Source organism: Oratosquilla oratoria, chromosome 1 (assembly GCF_046742065.1).
Source record: "Oratosquilla oratoria isolate Oo_2021 chromosome 1, ASM4674206v1, whole genome shotgun sequence".
Classification (NCBI taxonomy): Eukaryota; Metazoa; Arthropoda; class Malacostraca; order Stomatopoda; family Squillidae; genus Oratosquilla; species Oratosquilla oratoria.
This window is the reverse complement of record NC_134777.1, coordinates 32,576,044-32,601,433: the sequence shown is the minus strand read 5'-3', so window position 1 is coordinate 32,601,433 and position 25,390 is coordinate 32,576,044. Positions and strand designations below refer to the sequence as shown.

At 38.1% G+C, this 25,390-nt stretch overlaps 1 protein-coding gene across 16 annotated transcripts in view; it reads right to left on the bottom strand.

Annotated features, from left to right (window-relative positions):
* The window catches only part of unc-104 (kinesin family member unc-104), a 400,417-nt gene that overhangs the window by 203,648 nt on the left and 171,379 nt on the right, over positions 1-25,390 (bottom strand). For all 16 annotated transcript variants that reach the window (XM_076197529.1, XM_076197534.1, XM_076197523.1 and 13 more), the window contains 5 exons: positions 23,225-23,331; positions 12,426-12,508; positions 7,156-7,234; positions 4,679-4,845; positions 1,205-1,383 (listed from right to left, as the gene is read on the bottom strand). In XM_076197529.1, coding sequence (XP_076053644.1) covers positions 1,205-1,383; positions 4,679-4,845; positions 7,156-7,234; positions 12,426-12,508; positions 23,225-23,324 — 608 coding nt within the window. In that variant the 5' untranslated portion in view covers positions 23,325-23,331. The remainder of the gene's footprint in view (positions 1-1,204; positions 1,384-4,678; positions 4,846-7,155; positions 7,235-12,425; positions 12,509-23,224; positions 23,332-25,390) is intronic.

Genomic DNA, 25,390 nt, shown 5'->3' with positions numbered 1-25,390 from the left:
GCTAGAGTGAGAAATGAGGAGGTGAGGAGGAGAACAGGGATGGAAAGGGAGTTGGGTGATAGGGTTGATGAAAGAGTATTAGGATGGTTTGGACACATGGAAAGAATGAGTGAAGAAAGACTAGTAAAGGAGGTATGGAAGGCAGATGTGGAGGGAGTGAACATGAGGGGACGTCCTAGGATGAGATGGATGGATGGGGTGAAGAGGGCTTTGGGGAAGAGGGGAATGTCTGTTGAGGAAGGACGGGAGAGGACAGAAGACAGGGGTGAATGGAGAATGGTTGTATATGGAAGATGTTGTGATGCATGAGGTGGAATGGACGGGGGGATGTGTGTGAGCAAAATTTTGACGTAGTCCGAAGGGATTTCTCCCCGTTCTCTCCTTTATATGGGGGGACGGAGAGGGGAGTCGCCGATTTAATGAAGCGGCCTTGCTGTGGATGTGCTGTGTCTTGCGACACTGCTTCTGACCCAGGGCAGTGGACAGGGTGCAGGGATGACCCGTCATCTAGGAGGTGCTACGATGGGAGGGAGGGTGGAGGGGTGTGGAGTGTTTTTGGGGATGGAATGGGTGGGAATGATTTTATGCCTTTTCCTTTTTGGCTACCTCCCTAGTAAGGGGGAAAAAGCCTTGGTATATGTATGTATGTATGTATGATAATAGATGGTAAGGTCTTTGAAGAGGCTTCAGCTCAGGCAGAAATAATGAATAAAGGTTTCCAATTGGTCTTCACAAAAGAGTGCAATTTTTTGGAGAATAGCAAGGGTAGCAATAAACCAGGTTTAGCAGTATAGATGAAGTGAGGGAAGTGCACCCTAAGAACACCCAAGAGCAAATCCTTTTCACCCACTTACATAAGCCCTTAAGAACAGTAATACCCCATCTATTAAATAAAATCACAGTGTTAGCTACACCAAAAGCTGTAAAAGGTATCACAATACAAGCCCTGTAAAAGGTGAAAGGTATCACAATACAAGCCCTGTAAAGGGCATTACTGAATAAATGAGAAAATTCCAAATGTTTTATTCCTTTCATTAGATATGGATATATCTATCAATATCTAAAGAAAAGATATATAAAAAAAAAAATTCAATATGCATAACTTATAACTTCATATTGATGACATTCTTCTATTATCATAAAAATACCATTTACAATAGTGTAGCAATTGTAATTCTGAAAAATGTGCTTCATGTTTGCCTACCTGGCTTTGTTTCCTTCATCAATAAGGTTGTGAATATCTTCATATGTTGTAACTGCCAATTTGGAAAGGTCCTCCACATATGGCCCTAGCAGTGGATGTTCTCGGACTCGCAGATTATTCTTGTTCTTTGGGTTCAGTAGATCCCGTACCCGCTCACAATAAATCTCCATATAGCTGACCTGAAATAAAAAATAAGGGATGTTTTACTTTCAGGAATGATGGTCCAAGAATAACAATACACAGATTTAATGCTATAAGAAATTGTAATCAGAGTTGGTAATTTCTAATGTCAACATTAAGGAGTCAATTGCTGCACAACAAATCATATCAATAGAATTCATATATATATATATATATATATATATATATATATATATATATATATATATATATATATATATATATATATATATATATATTCTTTCTACTTCTTCCCATGAAATACTTCCTATGCTCCATCCTTAACTGCCTTAGAACCTCCTCAGATCCCACCACAAGCACAGTGTCATCCACAAACAACAACTGGCTCACCTCCAACTTCCCTCCACTATCTTTAACCCACTTCCATACAATGATGCCTATGTAGGTATCATGAGGAGCAAGTGGGTATATGAGGATGATCGTGTTGGCATCTTCATTATATTTATTTTGTAGTTGTAGATGTGTGACCCCCCATATTTTGTGAATTGGCCTGATCATATTTTCTATGGTTATTAATATTCACAGTGAAAGAGAATGAATAATAGAGCTGTAACTTTATATTTTAGAATCCGAGTATTGTGATGCATCATTGTACATCAGGCAGCTAATGCTGCCTGCAAGAATTTGACTCATATTGAAGAGGTCAACCATCTCCAAACCTCTGCCTATCACCTTCATATTTACCTCTTGCATTTACCTAATTGTAATTTAGAGGAAAGGAGCAATGCTCATTGGGTCCCATCTCCTACTCTCCAATTTTATCATACCTAGTCTCAAATTCATGTACAGCTCCAACATAATCTATTTTCTTGATTTCCAATTATCATATTTAGACTTAAATTCATGTATTATTTGAGCTTGGGCTATATCACATTCTAAGTTATTTCAAGTATTTATACATCTATATGGAAAATTGTATTTCTTCACATCCTCTAGAGTCTAGACCATCAGTTCCCAACCTTTTTTGTCCCGTTCCCCCTTTTCCAGTCACTTTTTCGCCTGTGGACCCCTTTTTCCAGTCACTTTTACACCTGTGGACCCCTACAGTCCCCATTGTGCTTAAACTCATGTAATGTTAGCCTAAATATAATTAAAAGCAAGCCCCCAGTAATGAACAGGTTAATGAAGCGGCTCTGACATGTTTACAAATTTCCATTGATTTTCATTTATATAAGCATCTTCCCTATATAATAGCTGCAATAGCTGTATTACTATAAACAGCAATATGAATTGATTATTGCACTTACTATTGCCATAATAAAATAAAGGTTATTTATCAATTTTCTCTCCCTTATTCATATATCACATATATTCATGACACTCGTCATTTCAGGAGGCAATAAATCTTCCTGTCATCTCACAGGCCACTCATGACCATCCAAAGGGCTAAATTTGTCATGTGGGCCATGTGTTTGACACCCCTGATACTGTTAGCTAATGTAGTGCAATTCTAGCATTTAAGCATTCAGTTTTAAGGATTGTGTGCAGTAGTATGAATTTTATTCTGAGCCGCATGTCTCCTAACTCAAGTATAAAAAATTTAAAAACAAGTAGAATCTCTATGGACCCCTTGAAATTCTTCCATGGACCCCTGGTTGGGAACCACTGCTCTAGACATATGGCCTTTCTTATGTACCACCCCATCCATGTACACATTAAGTAGCCATGGCAACATGACACAGCCCTGAAGTAGCCCCATCTTCACTTCAATCCACTCACTCCCACTATTTCCAAATCTAACAAGCTCTATTACTCTCATAAAAACTCTAGACTGTCCTTACCAGCTTTCCCCCAATCCCATATATCTGCAATACCTCCACAGTGCCTTCCTCTCTATGCTGTCATAAGCCATCTCCTAAGTCATAAAGTCCCCCCCAAAAAAATCCTTATCTTTTGCCGAAAATTTCTCACAAATCTGTCTAACCACAAAAATTTTATCCAAGTATTCTCTACCTTTCCTAATCCCACACTGCTCCTCACCAATTATTCCCACTGTTCCTTTACTAATCCTAACAATCAAAACCCTCTCATATGCCTTTCCTACTATGCTCAACAAATTGATCCCTCTAAAACTACTATATTCACATTTGTTCCCCTTTCTATTGTATAGAACTATACAAATATTCCTCCAGTCTTTGGCACCCTCCACTCCCTTAGACACACATTACACAACCTTACTAGCCAATCCTCAATAACTGCAGGACATCCATCCAACTTGAGTACCTTACCAGCTCTCATCATTTTCAAAGCTTCTTGTATCTCATCTTTTCCTATATCTTTCATTTTCCTCTCCTATCAGTCATTCTCTAAGTGCTTCCCACTGCCATAATCAATCAATCCCTAACTTCTTCCACATTCAACAACTCTCTAAAATATTCTACCCATCTTTCCCCTTTCCACCTTCACTTCCATTAACATCTGTCCATCAACATTTTTTACCTTTTCTTCTCTACCTGACTCAACCCCTTATTCTCTTCACATCCTTCCAAATGTCTTTTCATTTTTTCTACAATTTTTTGTCATACTCCTATGCCATTTTAGATCTACTCTCCTATTTGCCTCCTTTATTTTACATTTTGCTTTCCCTCTCTTTTTCTTGTACCTTTCATATTCTTCCCAAGTCCTAATTTGCAACCAACCTGCATATGCTCATTTCTTCTCTTCCACCACCATCTTCACCTCATCATCCCACTACTAGTTACCCTTCCTTCTATTCCCTCCCATCCTCTTTGTTCCACATACCATCTTTGCATGAATCATCACTTCCACCTTGAAATAAATCCATTCCTTTTTTTTGCTTATACCTCTACTCTATACCTCACCAAAACTCAAGCCAACTATCATAATTCCCATGCACCTTCTTCCAAGGGTCGCAGCTGAACAATACTTTAACTTTGTCTCTCCACCTCATCTACAGTATTGTCTTCCCCAAGGTTGTCTTCCTGTGACTGGTGCAGCCCAAGATTTCTTCAATGGTTTTTCCATGTCCATCCTCACATGTCTAAACCATCTCCTTCTGGCCTTCTCAGCCTTCATTGTTACCTCACTACCATTATTTCTGATCACTTCATCTGTTAAGCATTCTTTTATAGAAATATTCTAAATTATTTTTGACATTTGTATTTCTGTCCTTCCCAGCAATCTCTCAAGAGCCGCAAATAACAATGACTGTGGCATGAATCTCCAGGCTCCTTAACCCAAAAGAGCATTGACAATAAAGTTGCCTTGTGTGCATGCAGTAAGAAAATAATGTACTGTCATAGCTTAACGTACCTCTACAGAGTACTGCAGATCCTCTTCCACTCTCTCTGCAATTCGGTTGAACATATCCTTGCATACTTGTGGAATGATGCCCTCCTGCCCTTCTTCCTGCTTTCCCATCATGGTATATGATTTCCCAGCTCCTGTCTGTCCATATGCAAAGATGCATACATTGTAACCTGCAACATAATGCCCATTGATTTATAATATCATTTTAGCTGAGATCATAAGCAGGGGTACAGTACCAATCTTATAAGTACCGGATCTGTCAGGATAGTATGAAGCCATTATTTTTTTTTTTTTTCCCAGAGGTGCCAGAGTAGCACTCCAGTAAGCTCTGGCAGCACTGCACCCCTGGTTAAGTACTGTGCTAGATATATTTTCATAGCTACTAAATGCATTTAAGTACTGCCTGTTACAGTAAAGTCACTTTAAAAAGAAGCCTATCAATTCATGGATGAAGTTCAAACAAGCAAAGGATACAAGTGACAAAGCTGTATATTTAAATGAATTCACAACACTAGAAAATTAATTACACAAGATGTCTTTAGCAATGAAAAATGGGAATATATCTACTAATACAATATGTGGTAATATCAAGTTTGATATGTAAAATTGTTTATGAATAAAAACATATACATGTCTGAAAAAAATACATGTTCATCGTATATATATATATATATATATATATATATTATATATATATATATATATATATATATATATATATATATATATATATATATATATATATATATATATACATATATCCCCATCACATGACTCCTGACCCACAATGCCCCAAGGAAATTGCTCACACCAGCTGGCTGCGTGAGTCGCACAAGCAGTTCTTTGAGGAAATGCACATGCAGTACCAGCTCCCTACATTACATCCTGGTTAGATCAGCAGCCTCAGAATATATTGTGCCTGGCTTCCCGGGCATTGATACTTTGCCCTGGCACCAATTAAGAACACAGGTCATGACCTGACCTGAGTATCTAAGCTGGACAGAATCGCCAAAGACTCAGATTGCCTCGGAGCATCATGCTATGAGCCTAACTTGCTGCCTCCATCACTGTCTCCTCCTCTCCCCTCCCCCAAAGACTCAGATCACCATACAGCATCAACCTTTGCTCCCTCTGTCCCCATCTCCTCCCACCTCCCTCCACTAGCAGACTGCCTTGGGACACAACTTGAAATGCATAATCATCACCTACCTTGCTGTCTCCCCCCCCCCCTCTTTCTTGCAACCAGAGCGAGCCATATTATCCCCCTGGCACCCAACTTTCAACTTAAACTCTGTCTTTTCCCCCCATCAGTGTTTGCCTTCCAGCCAAAATCCTGACATTTGGCTGCCCAAAGTTTAGGGCCCCAATCCCTAGCTCTGCCGACTGCCGCCACTTGACCTGCCAGATCAACTGCCACTGCTCAACTGCTGCCACTTCCTGCCAGATCGACTGTCAATGCTCAACTGCTGCTACTTGCCTGCCAGATTGACTGGTGCTGCTCAACTGCTGTCACTTGCCTGCCATATCGATTGCCACCAACTGCTGCCACATGTTAAGGAGTAGTCTTGACTGTCGACTGCTGCCATTTACTTGACACCTCTCAACTGCCAACTTGAACCCTGCCACTTCCCTGCCAGACCGACTGCCAGCCCAACTGCCGCCACTTACCTCCAAGATTGATTGCAGCCACTTGCCTGCCAGAGCAACTGTTGGCAACTGCTGCCACAGCCTGCCTGACTACACTCTCACCTACTACAGGTATCATCTCATGGCCTACTGCCACTATATCATTTAGCAGTGCCAGCTTCCATACTTTCCATCCTGATTAGATCTGCAGCCTAAGAACGGATCCTGTCGGCTCCCACAATGACCAAGAACACCTGCACCTTGGCCGGGTGCATCAAAATGGACAACAGTTCTTTGAGGAAAGCACATGCGGTACTAGCTCCATCCTTGTTAGATCAGTGGCCTGACAACATATTGCATCTATGTATGTGTGTGTGTAAAAGAGTGTCTTTGGTATAAGTGCCTTTGGAGAATTATGGGGTATCTCTGGAATGACTTCATATCAAACCAGAGACTGTATTGTGAGACTCAGTGTAGGCCAGTTACCAGCATAATTCATGAACATCAACTTCAGCTCTATGGCCATTTGGCATGTTTCCCTGATGTTGATCCTACTCAGAGGGTTGTCTTCACAACAGACAACCCTCAAAGGGGACACCCACAGAATTCATGGCAGCTGGGGCAAGTTGATTGAGCCTATCGAGAGTTGTTTGGAGTGGGAAGGGTGTCTTCATGGGAGCTTGCTCAGAGAGACTGTGGGAACTGGCACCAGCATGTGAGTGAAGCAATGTGCTCCCTGCTACATGCCCCCAATTGATGATGATGATTGATATCATGGCATGGTGTGTCCCCAAATCATGCCTACCATTAACATAGTTATATCCTCTCAATGTGACACCGAGTGACATTCTTACCTTCAAATGCATGTAGTAACATTTCTTCCCCAATGTCCTTGTAAACATGTTCTTGTGTGGCAAATTGTGGATCATGAACCTGAAAAATATACAGTACAGTATGTAATAAGTGTTGCAAAATGGTAATTCATAAGAAATGCTACTTTCTGGCATAGATAAATGAAGCTACCTTCTTCTCTAAGAACAATATATATATATATATATATATATATATATATATATATATATATATATATATATATATATATATATATATATATATATATATATATATACATATACAGTATATATATATACATATATATATACTGTATATATATTTTTTCTTTAATAAACAATTCCAAACAGTACATTATCATAGAGCCAATACATATATATGAACCACTAAAAAACTGCATATGCTGATATTAAGAGACAAAAACATAATAAATTTAACTAGTGGAAGAAACAAGACAGTACCCTAATTTTGTACAAAAATGGATATGTATTATCAAGTCATGGACATGATTTAAATCAGATGTATATAGTATGCAACTGATTTATTCACAACCAAGCCTGCATTATGAACCCAATAACTTACCTAATTAAGCCCACTCTTAACCAAGCATGAGCATTCATTCTGTTCCCAGGCAAAAAGAATTAAAAATCCATGCCTTCAAAAGGCAACAGTGATAATGGAAGTAGGTCAAATCCCCAAAGGCGAAATGACCCTTGAATGAAACTGAACATCCAACCCAGTGACCAGGGAGGATCAAGGCCCCCCACCTCCAACTGAAGGTGCAGCCCCGAGGGGTCAGTACCTGGTCTCCAGAACAAGCCCAATGTTTATTCACTCTTTCATACTATTCCCACTCCTTTCATCATGTACTCGTATGATTTTTTCTGTTAAGGAGAGCAGCATACCTGTGCATACCCTCATACTTCTACAACCCAGCAACAATGAAACAAACCCAGGCCCACACACATTCCTTAAATGCACAAGACTCATCAAGTTTCACTGTTAGGCAGGATGAATGTGTGCTTATTTATAAAATAGGTAAATATGCACACACATTCATCCAGCACAATAATTGCCACTCATGGATTTACTTAGAATGCACCACACTCACCAACACTAAGTATTACACAACAAATAACTCCCTAGTTTACATTAACCCTAGAAAAAGTACATCTATTTCTCTCCTTCTTTCCTTTCTTCAATCATTTACTGTTTCCCTAATATCTTGTCAGTCCTCTCTCTTCCTGAGTCTATAATTTTTCTTACCCCTTTTTCTGACTATTCTTGGTTCATTGGAGGCTAGCAGAATGACAGCATTTTTCCCTTGCTTATCTATATGGATTCAAGGAAGGACACCCCAACAGCACACTTCTTACAAATACCACCCATCAAGTGCTGGAGGGTTTAAACAAGAAAGTACCACCAAAAAAACAGTTATTGTTGCAATAAACACAAACAAGAGAGTTGATAAGGTTCTTAGACATCCATTTTCAAAAAAGGTCAGAGACAAATATCCACAACAATGACAATGGTTGAAAAAAAATTCTCAGCTGGTAGATAGTGCAGAGTAACATAAAACAACCAAATCTTTGAGGACAAACACTGTATAATGGAGTCCCATATGGAGCAATACTCTATGCTATCCAATCTCTTCATTAGCGATTTCCAAACACCTGATCTAGAACATGACATCAAAGCACTCCTACATTGATGATGTGATATGAAGATAACCCAGCACAGCCATTACAAAATAGTGGCTATGAAGACCCAAGCTTACTTTGACAAACCAGAACAATGGTTTAGTAATAATAGAATGGAAGCATTACCCCAAGAAGTATCAGCAACACTGCTCACTCCACACTACCATGAATCAGAGAACCATTCAATAGTAAGAATAAATGGCCAAACCCTTTCACTGGATAAAGAACCCATTTTTTTAAGTTTACATGACCTTCACCTGCCAACACTAAAAGATTGAAGAGAGAGAGGTTATATGATTACATCACAGGTATACCTCATCTTAAGTCATTTCAAGTTAAGTCACTTTCAAAGATATGTCTGTGTTCCTTAACCCCCTTCACTCCAGATTTCCAAACATGTGTTATAATACAGAGGAATTCACACAAAAAGAAAAAGCAAGTGAAACGGAGACTAATCATTTTGAAGCCATAAACTTGCTGAATGAAAGTGCCCTGAGCACATTAGAACATGATTTGTTCAAACAACAACAGCATGCATGTAACAACAGTTTTGTTTTGTACATTGTATGGGTGGTGTTTCTTACATTACATAATGGTAGGATTTTTGTGTTGATCTGTTTGAACATTATACAGACCTTAACATTTAATTTAGGTCGGAAATATCCTCAACGTAGACCCTTGCTATTTATATTTAACTGTTGATAGGCTCTAGCAGGTGAAGGAATCTGCAGAGGGGAGTGGCGTAGTTGGAGTAAATTGCGGTCTTATGCGACTGACTGTGTACCGTCGGTGTGTGCGATTTGACGGCTTTTCAGCTGATTTATATTGGAATTTTTTATATTAATTTAACAAACTTTTGAAATGTCTACAGGTAATATTTTGTCATGAAACTGATATATTACTAAAGATTTATTCTTCAATTGCATTTCAACTCTGATTTAGATTACATCTTTGCTCATGGCTCTAAAGAAAAGTCCTAGTACAGATGCTAGTGTTAAGCATAAGGCTATATCACTGGAAGATAAAGTAGAAATCATAAAATGGCATGAGAAAAGTGAAAAGGTGACTGCCATTGCAAGATCTCAGGGATTGAGCCATACAACTGTATCAACAACTGTACATGATAATGACATGATTTTATCACATGTTAAAGAACAAGCTCTTGGGTTGAGGAATACTATCATCAACAAGAAAAAAGGTAAGATTTACAAATTGGAAAAGCTTCTGTCTCTTTGGATTGATAGGCCCTTCATTCTCTTCTTTGTTCCAGGGTCGGTAATTCCAGTTCGACCAGTCTTTGTTCATATGTCAGGTTTGAAAGTGTTGGAGCCATCTTTGTCATTGCTCTTTGTATTCTTTCTAATTTTCTTATATTCTTTTTTGTACTGGGTGACCATATCAGTGCTGCTTATTGCAGTTTTGGCCTTATCAGTGTTTGTAATATCTTTTTAATCATTTAATTATTCAGGTATTTAAAGGCCACCTTTATTGATCTCAACAAATTGTATGTTTCTCTGAATATTTTATTTATATGTTTATCTGGCGACATGTCTTTGGTGATGATTACTCCTAGGTCCCTTTCAGAATTTACTTTCTTTACTTCTTTTCCTTCAATTTTATACTATCGTGATATTCTATTCTTGCTTTTCCCAAATTCAATTATACTGCATTTCTTGATGTTGAATTCTACTTTCCATTTCTTGCTCCACTCTGAGACTTTGTTCAGATCACTCTGTAATGAGTCACAGTCTATTTCGGAGTTTATTCTCTTTAATAACTTTGCATCATCCACAAAGAAGTTCATGTAACATTCAGTAGTTTCATCCATGTCATTTACATATATATCAAACATTATTGGAGTCAGCACTGACCCCTGTGGGACTCCACTACTCATTTCTTCCCATTTTGAATATTTGTCTCTGAGCACTACTCTCATTTTTCTTCCATATTGGAAGTCCTCCATCCAATTCAAGTAGAAACTTAGAACAAATAAAGAGCTTTTATGATGGGCATGAAACTTGTGTAGGGTTGTAAAATAAGGGAAAAAAAAAAAATTCAGGTGAACACTGGTCTGAGGTACGAGTGTGTAATGTCACCATGGCCATTTAACCTGTATGTGGATGGAGTGATAAGAAAAGTAAAGGCTAGAGTTATGAGTGAGTGATGTTGGGGGAAAAAATATGGATGAATGGATGATTATTAGCCTAGTGTATGCAGATGGCAGTGTTCTGCTAACTAAAACTGAGAGGGTTTGAAGGGGTTGGTGAGTAAAACTGGTTATATTTGTTGGAAGATAAAACAGAAAGTTAATGTATCAAAGAGTAAGGTAATGGTAGTATCCAAGAGTGGACAGCACAAGAATTATACACAGTTACACAATGAGAAAAAGAGACCTGTAGAATGTTACAGATATCTGGGAACTAATATACATGAAAACACAAGTCTAGAGGAAGGCTATAAAAATAAGAATGGAGGAGAAGATGGGAGGTGAATGATATTTCAGAAGAACACTAGTTTGAGGCTGGGATGTGCTATGTCACCATGCCCTTTTAATATGTATGTGGACAGAGTAATTAAGTGGTGAGTGGGGTTGGAAAAAATAGCCACAAATGGACAATAAACATCATGATATATGTAGGTGATGTTCTGCTCACTGAAAATAAGGAAGGCTTGAAAAATTTTGATGACTAAAACTAATAAGATTTGTTGGGTGAGAAAACTGACAATTAATATATTAAAGAGTAAGGTAATGATAACATCCAAGAGTGGAGGGTACATGGATGATATACAGTTGCACAGGGAGAAAACAAATATTCTGGTCATTGATATACATATAAACAGAAGTCTGGAGGATGGTCACAGAATAAGGGTGGAGGTGAAGATAGGAGGTGCCTTGAGAGTGATATGGAGGAATAAGATGTCAATGGAAGCAAAGAAAGGAATGTGTACCAACTATCATGTACGAGAACTTCAACTATATTGCTTCCAACTTTCTGCATAATGAATGCAAGAGAGGAACATTGTGAGAAGACAGTGAAAGTGAGATGTTTGATGGCTATGCCTCGAGTTGTAAATATGATACAAAGAACAACAGAATATGTGAAAGAACAGGAGTACAAATGGTACTCAGGCCAACCTGTGGTGGTTTTGTTATGAGAATGAATGAGAGCAAATATCTTTGGAGTATCCACAAATTAGTGGTGCCAGGAGTATGAGTAAGGGGTAGACCAAGGAAAAGGTAGGTGGATAAGGTGAATAAGCCATAGAAACTTGTGGCCAGTGTGTCTATCAACTAAAAATGTGTATGGGTGACAGAGTTTGAGAAGGCTGCACACACTAGGTTAATGACCTGTTCCAAGACAGAGATGCACCTTGGATGAATTGGCAGTATTGTTAGGAGAGAAAAGAGGTGCAATTTTCATACAGTTTAAGCAGGAAGAAGTGAAAGGAGCAAGTGTAATGGGAGTGACAGGGATCACTATGTTCTTTTTCCATGCCGAGGCCAGTTGGTTTACAAGTAATGGTATAAAATTTTAATTGCCATTATCTATGACAAAGGTTGATATACTTACATCATGTGACCAATATGAATAATCATAATTGAAACTTTTGATGGCTTCCTTGTTGCCAGGTGGTGCTTTGGGGTTGGATATGCCTGTAAAGAACAAAACATTACATTAATACTATGAAGGAAAAGGCAACTGGCAATATGAATAATGGCTGGCCAGTGCACTTGTGGTGCACTTGAAAGTGTGCTGGTTTTGCATTCACTTAGTTGTGGGTTCAAATCCTATACTTCTCTTTAATTCCCAGCAGTAACTATTACCTGCCAAGTGCATAGGACAAAGGTAATGGCTTCAGCCACAGCTACACACCTCCTAGTGTAAGCTCCTCATCTGGGCTAAGAACTGGGTAAAAGTAAACCTGTAGTGTTAACCTAAATAATACTTTACTAATCTTGGTGTTGGAGCAGTGAAAGCTTCCACCACTAGAGAGACAAGGAAAGACAAAGCTACAACCCCATTGGTAAGGTTTTCCCTCTACTGGATAAATGTCTCTCACATTACCCTGAACAAATCTTATAAAATGACATATGGGAGATAATAGGACATAAGAGAAAATATAGTATAGACCAAGGGTCAATGATGGGTACCTGAAAGTGGATAAAAGTCTCTCACAAAGCTTACAAAATGACATTTGGGAGATAATGGGATATAAGAGAAAATATAATATAGACCAGATGGACAGCAGAGAAAATTGCCTCCCTGTTGTTCATTTTCAAAAAATTATCAACTCCTTCATCTGGAGGTGCAGCCACATGGGACTGACACTTGGTGTGCAGATTGGGTCCATAATCTCTATTAACTTCAAGTGTAATGCCTCCAACTTTTTGCATGAAGAGAGTTGATAACCACACATTCCCTTCTACTAATTTAAGCTACAACAAAAACAACAGTCCAAATTTCCTTCCTACAGAGATTATTGCCAGGGCCCAAGGACCACTGGTAGCCACTGAGGAGCTGTGAGTTTCAAGTCAGTAAAACTTGAGGCAACAGTTATTCTAATTATTATAATATAAACCATTCTGCCCAGTAGTTTTCTCTACGTTGAAAGAAATTACCTGGCACTGACTACAACTACTGGTAAAAAATTGTAACAAGAGATGGCTGACAAACTTCCTGGCCAGTGGATTCCCCTTTACACAAGTGACCTCCCCACACCAAACTTAGAACATAACACCTATCCTTATGACTAAATAATCATAGCCATGCATGACAACTAATATATATATATATATATAAATATATATATATATATATATATATATATATACAAATATATATATATATATATATATATACATATACCAAAAGGCCCTTTCCCACTCATAAGGGGAATAGCCAAATCAAAACATACACCCATTCCATATCTATCCAAAAATTAATTCATTGTCCCTTAAATCTTAGCTCCCCAGGTGAAAGGCAATGCAATAAGAAACAGTACCTCTACAGCAGGGCCCAACAGTCTAAACTGGTTTAACCCACCACTTTATTAAATGGTGATACTGTCACCCTCCCCCTTCATCCACTTGAGAAAATACAGAGCCAGCAAGAAGAAATCCTTTCACTAAGCATCAGCATCATATCCTCATTCGTTCACAACCACTCTCTTCTCACACATATTCATCTTGCATCCAATGCCTCCTTTACCTCATTCAATAATCTCATTCTTGATTTACCTATTAAGTTCACTCTACCTACTTCCACTTTCCACACTTCCTGACTAGTCTCTCTTCAATTATTCTTTCCATATGCCCAAACCATCCCAGTATTCTTTGATCAAACCTAGTTGCCAGCTCTTTTTCCACCCTTGATCTCTGCCTCACCTCAAAATTTCACTCTATCCATCTTTGTACATACATACATATACCATTTTTTTTTTCTTACAAGGGTCATCCCTGCATCTAGCCCAATACCCTGGGTCAGAAGCACAGCACACAGCACCTCCACAACAAGGCCACTTCATTTAATCAGCAACCCCCCCCCCTCCATCCCCTCATGCCATTTTTGTAACCCATCATATTTCTTAAACACCATCTCAAACACATTCAGGATCTTCCATTCTGCCTTTTTCAAATTCCAAGAATCTGCTCCAAACAACATCATATGAATAATCTCTCCCTTGAAAAGGCTTTATTTATGCTCATCCCCAGATACCTATTCCTCATGACACTTTTCGTTCCCCCAGACATTTACTTGCTTCCCTTATTCTATAGTTTACTTTCACATTGACTAATCCAATTTCTGCTACATGTGACCATAAATACTTAAAGCTCTCCACTTTCTCCAACTTTACTCCCTTTAAGCTCATTTCCAACACAATGCCACCCCCACACTTTGTACATTTCATCACCTTTTACTCACATTTACTTTCAGCTCTCTCTTCTCATAAACTCTTTCAAACCATGCCATGAAATGCTTCAGTCTATCCTCTGAATCAGCTACAAGTGCAGTGTCATTTCCAATCAACATCTCCCACTTCCTTCTGCTCTTACTTTCCAGCTCTAAACCCCTGCCAAGCACCCTCATATTTACCTTCCTCACCAACCCAACACATAAAAAGACATGTAGGACAGTGGGTAAATTCACCCGGAAAGTTCAAAAAGAGCTCTGGAAATGAGCTCAAAATCCAAGTACATGGGTGATAGCAAAATGCATAATCACCCCCATTAATAATTTGTGAAGGACCTATAAGTTTATTGTATTATGGCATTCATAGACTATGTGAATGTTACTAGAAAATAGTGCTGTATTATGCTTTACTACACACACAATCACTGCACTACAAAATCCCTATATCAGTACCCAACTAATGGTAGTGAATTTTACATTCATTTCTATGTAAATCATCATGGAGCTGTTCATGAACCAGGTATAAGATGCTATAGTGCAATATTTCAGACAACTTGCCCTTGGCAGAGCTCACTCTTATGCTGGGTCCACATTAAACCTCATGAAGCTCTGCACAAAGTAATTGACAGTGTTGAATATAGTGTTGAGTGACCATACTGTCTGTCACCACCTGGAGTGCTGCAGTACATCAGTCACCTCTGAATATTGACAGAAAAAGGAATGGTGCAAACAGTGGCTTTCTCAACGATCTCTCAGAAAGAGTTATAACCAAATATGAAAAGGGAGGATTGTAAGAGTTCTGGATGCTCATGAGAGATAATGGGCAGATTGTCAGAAAATTTTTCAGTAGAAAAGAAAATGAAAATGAAGGATAAGTAGAGAATGAGAAAAAGGAAGGAAAGTAGAGAGATGGTGAGAGTAATCAAATTGAATTGGATGGATGAAGAGAAAAACTATCAAGAGAAACTGTTAGAAGTGTGGGAGGTGATGAGGGATAGAGGGGGAGCAGGAGTAGAAGAAGAATAGGTATGTTCTGAAAAAGAAATGACAAAGTGTGCAAAGGTGGTATATGGAATGAGGAGGATAGGAGAGATAGATTGTAAGGTAGAACTAGGGAAGCATATGAGAGGTATAAGAAGAGAATCAAAACATAAGGTGAAGAAGCCAATGAGGAGAGCAGGTGTAAAATGGGGTAGGAGTTTGATTGGGAATCTTAAGAAGAATAAAAGTTTTGGAAGGAAATGAAGAGAGAGGGGATGAGTCAGGAAGTGGGGGAAAGGTAAAGGGTGCAGATAGACAGATGCTAATGGAAATAAAGGCTGTAACAGGAAGATGGGTAGAATATTTCATAGAATGGCTGAGTGTGGAGGAGATTAGAGAAGGATTGTGGCAGTAGGGTTACTAGAAAAATGACTGTGGTGGGAGAGGAAAATGACTGAGCTATAAAAAAAAATTAAATATAGGCAACATTGAGAGAGATGAAGGATGGTAAAGTGCCTAAGGTGGATGGGTACCATAAAAGAATGGTTATAGAGGATTGATTAATGAGATTGTTTAATGTGTGCTTCAGGGAAGGGAATCCACAGGAGGACAGGGGTATTTGCCTAATTGTATTTACTTAATTGTAGTATACAGGAAAGGGCCAATGCTCATTGGGTCCTGTCTCCTATTCTCTAACATACCTAGATGCAAATTCATATACGGTTCCAACTTAATCTATACCTTTGATTTCCAATTATCATATCTAGACTTGAACTCATGTATTGTTTGAGCTTGGGCTATATCACCTTCTAAACTATTCCACATATATATGCTCTATTTTGAGAGGAACAGAGGGAGTAATTGGGGAGAAACAGTGTGGGTTTAGAAAGGGTAGAGTATCCATGGATCAAATTTTTGTAATATGGCAAATATGTGAGATTTTTTTTTTTCTTCTTTTTTTTAAGGTGAGGATTTATCTAATTTATTTTATTATTATATATATTTATTCATTTTACTTATATATATATATATATATATATATATATATATATATATATATATATATATATATATATATATATATATATATATATATTTTTTTTTTTTTTTTTTTTTTTTTTTTTTTATTGAATGGATCTCAAGAAGGTTTATGACATGGTCAACAGGAAGACATAAATTATGGAAGGTATTGTATATATAAGGGATAGGAGAAAGTAAGAAAGATTTATGTAATAGGTACCACTGTAATTCTACTACATAAAGATACAGGAAAGATAAAGATGAAGAAAGGAGTATGGTAAAGCAATACAAGTTCACCTAAATTATTCACAGCTTGCTTGGAAAAGATTTTCAGACAGGTGAGTTGGGAGGAGATAGGCTTAAAGATTAAAGCAAATCTTTTAATAACCTAAGATTTGTGGATGACATTATTCTTATTTCAGAAAGAGCAGAAGATTTGCAAGATATGCTGAGTGATCTGAACAAGGGAAGTCTCAAAGTAGGCTTAAAATTAACATAGTATTATTCAATATGATAGTTCAAAGTAAGAAAAATTATTATTGATGGTGAGTCTTGAAGTTGAAGAGTACATATAATCATTTAGGCCAGATGGTGAAAGTGATTAAAGATCATGATAATGAAATAAAATGGCATATTACAATTGGTTGGAAAATATTTGATAAGTTTATAATCAATGTATACTGCCAGCAATTATCTACGGATGAGACTTGGAAACTGACGAAGGCTATGGAGACACAGCTTAGGTGGGCACAGAGCAGACTGGAGTGCAAGATACTGTGGAGGCGGTACACACAAAAAAAAAAGAGGAATTGGGCAGATAAGTTACCGCAAACGACTGATGAGCGATGGAGCAAGTGTGTTACAGAATGGAAACCGCAGGACGGGAAGCGTGCAAGAGGCAGCGGCGGTGCCAGGAATTTTTAGTTGGGGAGGCTAAGGGGGGGGCTGAGCAAATTTTTGGGGGGTTAATAGTAATATGATAATACACATATATTATCCTCGTTTCAGAAGGGGAGGGGGTTATTGGTTGGGCTAGCACTGATGGCTGACAAATCTTTAGCCCTGGCAATTAAAAATTCCACTTAATAGAATTATTTCAATGAGTGTTTTAAATTTTCAGTTTGCTCATTTCAGTTGGGGGGCCTAATGGGGGGGCTGGCCACTTTTTTTGGGGGGGCTAAAGCCCCCCCCCCAAGCCCCTCCCTGGTGCCACCACTGGCAAGAGGGTGACCAGACAGGTGAAAAGACGAGATAAAGATATATAAGGAGTGACGTGGCAGAGGTTGGCGCAGTCGTGTGAGTCATGGAATGCTATGAAAGAGGCCTCTGTTCAGCAGTGGACTCGGGATGGGTGATTGGTTGATTAACTGAAGTTTCGAAAGCCTATCAAATATCGCGAATACGTAACGCATACAGGGCAGAATGAGACCTAAACAATGTTCCCTCCTTTTGTTTTTTCTGTGAGTGTGCGCAGATATTTGTTTGAGTGCAAACTTTGCCTTCTCAGAAAAGTATGTGCACACTCATGGCGGAAAAGTAATTTCGTTTGCAATGGAAGCGTCTGAGTTACAAGAGAAAAAATTCTTATTTGTTTGACGGATGGCAAGTTACTATTTTTTTTTTAGAGAAATGTAAGTTGATGTTTGGATGGAACTTCTTTATTGAATGGATTTTAATGTCACTAGAAAACCTTGTGTGCGCACATTTTTTTTTTTTTTTTTTTTTTTTATGTGCGCTAGTTGTAAAAAATGTGCGCGCGCACATGCGCACAGATTAGAGGGGACGTTGGACCTAAATTGTAAATCTGGAAGATCTCTAACTCTTTAACTGACGAGTTGGGGTGCCACGGAGATAGATAAAATAGCTCTGCGATAGTTACAATGAAAGGAAAAATGTCATTCGGTATGGAAGAGGAATCGAACGTTCGCTCGATGACCCCTCTATTTTGAATACATGCCAAACGGTGTGCGTGCAGCGGAATGGCCTATCTCGCGATTAAATTGTTCCGTAAAACACACAATCGAAGTTTAAATCCGCAAAACCTGAAAAGTAAATTTATAAGTGAAGTAACATCGGTTACCGCAGACTTTCCATAAGTGTCAGAGTGTACGTATGTGTGTATTTACCTAGTTGTGTTTTACGGGAAGGGGAGCTATGTTCGTGTCCCGTCTTCATATCTCGTTTTATCTCGTTTATATCTGTTTTTAGATTCGTGTATCGTCCTTGCACACACCACATTTTCATCTAACTTGTTCCAAACGTCTATTACACTGTGGTGAAAGCTGTTCTTTTTCAGGTCTCTTCTATAACTGTCTTTCTTGATTTTCTTTTCGTGTCCTCTTGTATCTCTACTATCCCATTTTATTAGATCCTCCCTATCAATAATTTTCATGCTTCTCATGATTCTATAAATAGTTATCAAGTCTCCTCTCTCTCTTCTTTGCTCTAATGTCTGTAGCTCAAGTTAGCTAGTCTCTCCTCATATGATATTTCTGAGAGTGTTGGTGCCAATTTCGTAATTGCTCTTTGTATTCTTTCAAGTTTTGTTATACATTTTTTTTTTTTGTGACCACGTCGTCGCTGCATATTCCAATCTTGATCTTATCAAGGTGACTAGTATTTCCTTCATCATTTCTTCGTCCACTTTGATTGTTCTTATTAAATTATAAGTTTCTCAAAAAAAATGATATGTTTCTCATGGGACATATTATTCATAATAATGACTCCCAAGTCCTTCTCATTTTCTACTTTCATAATTTCTTCCTCTTCCAGTCTATATGATCCCACCATTCTTTTTTTGCTCCTTCCAAATTCCATTATACTACACTTCTTAATATTGAATTCCATCTCCCACTTCCTGCTCCATTCCCATACTTTATTGAGATCACTCTGCAGCGACTCACAATCTTCTACAGTGTTCACTTTTTTCAACAATTTTGCATCATCCGCAAAGAAGCTCATATAACTTTCAATTCCTTCATCCATATCATTAAAATATATAGCAAACATTATTGGGGCCAGAACTGTTCCTTGTGGAACTCCACTAATCACTTCAACCCAATTAGAATGTTTGTCTCTTATCACCACTCTCATTTTTCTTTCATGCAAGAAGTCTGCCATCCACTTTAGCAGTTTTCCCTGTATTCCTCCTTCAGTTTCTAATGTCTTTAGCAATTTCTATGTGGCACCTTATCAAAAGCTTTTTTCAGGTCTAGAAATGCACAATCAGCCCATCCATCTCTTTCTTGTATTACACCTATTAGCCTTGAATAGAAACACATTAAGTTTGTGACGCATGGTCGTCCTTGTCTAAATCCAAACTGCTTTGGATTTAGTACTTTTTTCTCTCAAATGCCTTACCCATCTTATTTTGATAATTCTTTCAAAGATTTTAGCTATCGTACTTGTAAGAGAGACCGGTCTATAGTTAGAAGGGTCTTCCTGTTTCCTCCTTTATATATTGGTACTATATTTGCTCTTTTCCAATTTTCCGGAGCTTTTCCTTCTTTCAATGAACTGCTTGTTAGATTATGTATTTTGTCTGTTAATTGGTTCCTGCATTCTCTCAAAATCAAGTTTGCCATTTCATCTGGTCCATGCGATTTTCTGACATCGAGATTACTCAAGTGTTTCATTATTTCATTCTTTGTTACTTCTATTTCTTTCATAGGGGGGACTTTCTCTTTCCATTCGATCTCTTCAGGTTGTATGTTCTCCCTTGTAAACACTGATTTAAAATGCTTATTCATAATTTCCGCCATTTCTATTTCCTCTGTGTATTCAACTCCTCCTTGTCTTAATTTTTCCAAATCTTGTTTGTTTTTCAGTTTGTTGTTTACAAATCTGTAAAATAATTTTGGTTGATCTTTACATTTTTCTATGACATCTTTTTCATATTTTCTCTTTTCCTCTCTGCACGCTTGTACATATTCATTTCTATAACAAGTATATATTTTCCATTTTTCAGGTCTTTTGTCTTTCTTCAATTTGGTCCAAGCTTTATCTCTTTTGTCTTTTAACTCCCTACAACTTTTGTTGTACCAGCACTTTACATGTTCTTTTTCTTGTTTTTGTCTTGGGACATACTTTTCCACTACTTTTTTATAAATGTTTGTCAAAATATTCCATTTCTCTTCCACTGTTGTTTCTTCTTTGTATATTCCTTCCCAGTTTTCTTTTTGAAAGAATTCTCTTATTTTATCAAAGTTTCTTTTTTCATACATCATTCTTCCTTTTCTATATTGTTCATTTCTTTTCATGTATTTTTCTTCATTTAGTTCCAGTTCAATCAATATGTGGTCACTTTTACTTATTGGTGTTTTATATTCAATCTTTTCCATTATTCTAAGTTCAGATGTGATTATTAGGTCTAGTCTCGATGGTTCTTCATTTCTATACCTAGTGTTCTCCTGTATCCACTCTGTCATTGTATGGTCAATAATCATCTCGAGTAGAACATTTCCCCATGAGCCGTCTCCACCCTTTACTGTCATCTCTTCCCAGCAGACTTCTTTGCAATTAAAGTCGCCCATCATAAATATTCTTCCTCCATCTTCCATTATCTTATTTGATGTTATCCTTGTGTCTTCTAACATACTTTTATGTTCACTCTCTTCCCACGAGGCTGTTTTTGGAGGCACATAATTTATCACAAACTTTCTGCTCTTCTTATCTCTGTCTTCCACTTCGATCATAATCATCTCTACTGTATTCTTTCCATATGTGACACACCTCACGTTTATATCCTTCTTAGTCAGGAACATAACTCCACCCCCTTGTTTTGTCTCTCTGTTTCTAATCCAATAATTATATGCATCATGTCCTACACTGTTGGGTGGTAGTGGACCTTTTAATTTTGTTTCTACAATTCCCATTATGTCCGATTCTTTTTCCTTCAGATAATAATCATTCAGCTCATTCAATCCTGTTATTAATCCATCTATATTTGTGTAAGACACTCTTAGTTTTCTGCCACTTCCATTGTATTCTCTGTTTTCCTTTTGTTTTTCTCTAGTATGCCGTATTTCTCTTTTCGTTTTTTTTTTTGTGTTTTTTTTTCTTAGCTTCACGTCTTTTCATTTTTTCCTCCTCTCTTTCCTCTTTATTCATTTCTCTTTTTATCCATACCTTTTTATATTGTTCACTTGTTGCTAGTTTCCCTGTTTTCGCTAAGATATTCTCTGCCGTCGTTTGTGACCTGAATTTAATCTTAATTGGTCTGGTCTTATCTGTACTATACTTTCCGAGTCTATACATCTCTTCAATTTGTTTCATGATTTCAGGTTCATCTTCCTAAACTAATTCTAGTAAACTGCTTACTTTTTCTTTTTCCTCATTGATTCTTGTGGTTCTATTTAGGTTATGTTTCTCTTCCATTCCTAATATAATTATACATTTCTTTTTATCTGCTAAGTCTTTTACTATATTTTCCTTCTGTCTCAACACTTTAATAACTGAGTCTTCAGTTTGTTCTTTCATTTGCTGTTTAATTATGTCAGTAAATGCAACTTTACTGTTTTCTTGGATTTTTTTTCCAAAACTGTGCTTCTTTTGCTATGGCCTCTTTGTTGTCTTTATTATTCCTCTTTAATTCTTCATTCTCCTCTTTTACTTCTTCATTCTCCTCTTTTACTTCTTTTAACTGTCTTTTTAATTCTTCTATTTCATTAGTTAAGTTTTTGTTCACCTTCTCTAGTTCTTCCAATTTTTCAATTCTCTACGCAATCTTTGCTATGTTACCGAACCTATTGTCCCAATGTTCGTTCATTTGTTCAGGTTTTTCCTCTAGTCTTGCTAATCGGGGGAGGTTGGTATCCCCCCCCCTCATTAAATCCCTGGAAATTATTATCCTCACCTTCCATTGTGCTGCTCTTATCTATATTTCTAATCTTTACATTTTTGTTAATCCCTTCACCAAAATCATCGGTCCTTCTCTTGTTTACAAGACGCCTGGCCTCCTGGACCAAGTCCTCCCCTTCCTCATTTCCTTCCATTTCCCTCAGTAATCCCTCCCCTTCTCCTTTTTCCTCACTTTCCCACTACACCACGAGCTTTCCCCTTCCCTGTAAATACAATAAGGTACTTCCTTTGCGTTGAGATCCACGAAAATTTCACTTTTTCTTCAGAACTCCAATCTTCGCCGTCCATCCGACGAAAGTGTGTGTGTGTGTGTGTGTGTGTGTGTGTGTGTGTGTGTGTGTGTATTCACCACGGATCTGCTGCAGCCTCTTGTCGAGACAGCCAGACACCATCCTACGGCAGCGAGCTCAGAGCTCATTATTAGCCGATCTCTGGGTAGGTCTGAGACCACTCACACATCACACACCGGGAATGCAAGGTCACAACTCCTTGACTAACATCCCGTACCTACTCGCTACTAGGTGAACAGGGGCTACACGTGAAAGGAGACAAACCCAACTTATCTCCGCCCGACCGGGGAATCCACAAGATATACTTACTGGTTGTGTTGTTTTTCATATCGATGATGCATTTACACTCCCGGCTGGTCTCGCGGTTGTTGAAGGGACGCACCCTAACCGCCACCTTCACCGACGACATGACGGTGCTGCAACACAAAAACGTCAACATTAACATATGGAACTGAAGTCTAGGTAACAGTATACATGAAAAATAAACCCGTATTACAAAAAAATAATAATAATAATAATAATGCATTACTCCACTACCATTTCCGAATACTGTTTCGCCTCTACGAGAGGAATAAAAATACTCGTATCGTCTTACCCTTAGCACTTACGCCTCATAACGCCTCCACAGATATGCCATATTACAAGAATAGAAATACGTTAACATTGATATAAGGAACTGAAATCTCGGTAACAGTTACTGAAGTCTAGATAACAGTATATATGAAAAATAAACTCATACAAAAAGAAAAAAAAATGCATTATTGTACTACCACTACAATCTCGTCTTCCCGAAGTTCCCGTTAGCGCTTACGCATCACAACGACTCCACAGGTATGCCAAGTCACCAGAATATGCACACAACAGATACAAACATGACTGTCCTCACATCAGACTCTCACATGTGTAGGGTTATATATATGACTGCTAAACAGTTTTCAAAACCTACCCACTGGCACAGAAGTAATTTCAAAATCCAAAGATAACAGTGACATAATACGACGCTGACACTATCACTATTAGCCTATGCTACATCCCGCATCATCTATAACCGTTACATATTGCTCAAAACCATAAACTAGTATTATATGGAAAAATACATTTGCATACAAAACAGGTAAAAAATTAAAACTAACGAATGCCTGGGTGATGTTGTATACTGTTAATCAACGACATGTGATTTTATATTTTATTTTTTTGGGGGGATGGGGGTTCGCAGGCAAATTATGCAACATTAGAAACGAGAACTGGAGACGACTGACTCAGGAATCAATCCAAGTTTATTAAATTCTCTTTCAAAAGTGGACTTCCAGATGTGCAGGAAGGGACTCCTCCCCATGGCCGTGTTCGATCGAATTTAGTTGTTTTCAAACAAATGTTTTCGAAGTCATACTCTTAATTCCATGCATGTATGTAATATGTTTGGATGTATGTATGTATGTATGTATGTATGTATGTATGCATGTATATATGTATTTATATGTGTATGCATGTATGTACATATTTATGTACATATGCATATATGTATGTATATATGTACATATGTATTTATATATGAATGTATGTATGCATGTATGTACGTATGTATGTATATATGTATGTGTATGTTCATGTATGTACAGTATATATACAAACATATATATATACATATATACATACATACACACACATATATATATATATATATATATATATATATATATATATGTGTGTGTGTGTGTGTGTGTGTGTGTGTGTGTGTGTGTGTGTGTGTGTGTGTGTGTGTGTGTGTACATATGTGTGTATTCATATATGTATGTAATTTGTGTGCACTCTTTACTGGTGGTTGGCTAGATTCAAGGTCCCTTTCAGGTTTTGAAACCACGAGTGTGTGTGATTTCGATATCAACGCGGTTTCCAAGAGAGGCGAAGGAAAAAATTTCCCGCGCTGACATACTATCACGCCTTGATCGAAATGAGGTTTCTGCTGCACCACCAAAGAGGGCCTAAGGGGGTCTGCATACCAAAGGAGCTCTCCATTTACATGCATACATACATACATACATATACATACACATATTTGTGTGTGTGTGTGTGTGTGTGTGTGTGTGTGTGTGTGTGTGTGTGTGTGTGAGAGAGAGAGAGAGAGAGAGAGAGAGAGAGAGAGAGAGAGAGAGAGAGAGAGAGAGAGAGAGAGAGAGAAGAGAGAGAGAGAGAGAGAGAGAGAGAGAGAGAGAGAGAGAGAGAGAGAGAGAGAGAGAGGGAGAGAGAGAGAGAGAGAGAGAGGGGGGGGGGCTATGTATGAGTGATATTTTGACGCAGCCCGAGGGGATTTCTCCCCGTCTTCTCTTTTTTCTGCATGAGAAAATGGAGAGGGGGGACGCCGATTAAGTGAGGCGGCCTTGCTGTGGATGTACTGTGTCTTGCTGCATTACGTTTGATCCAGGGCAGTTGGCGGGATGCAGGGATGACCCGTCATCCATGAGGAGCTGAGATGGG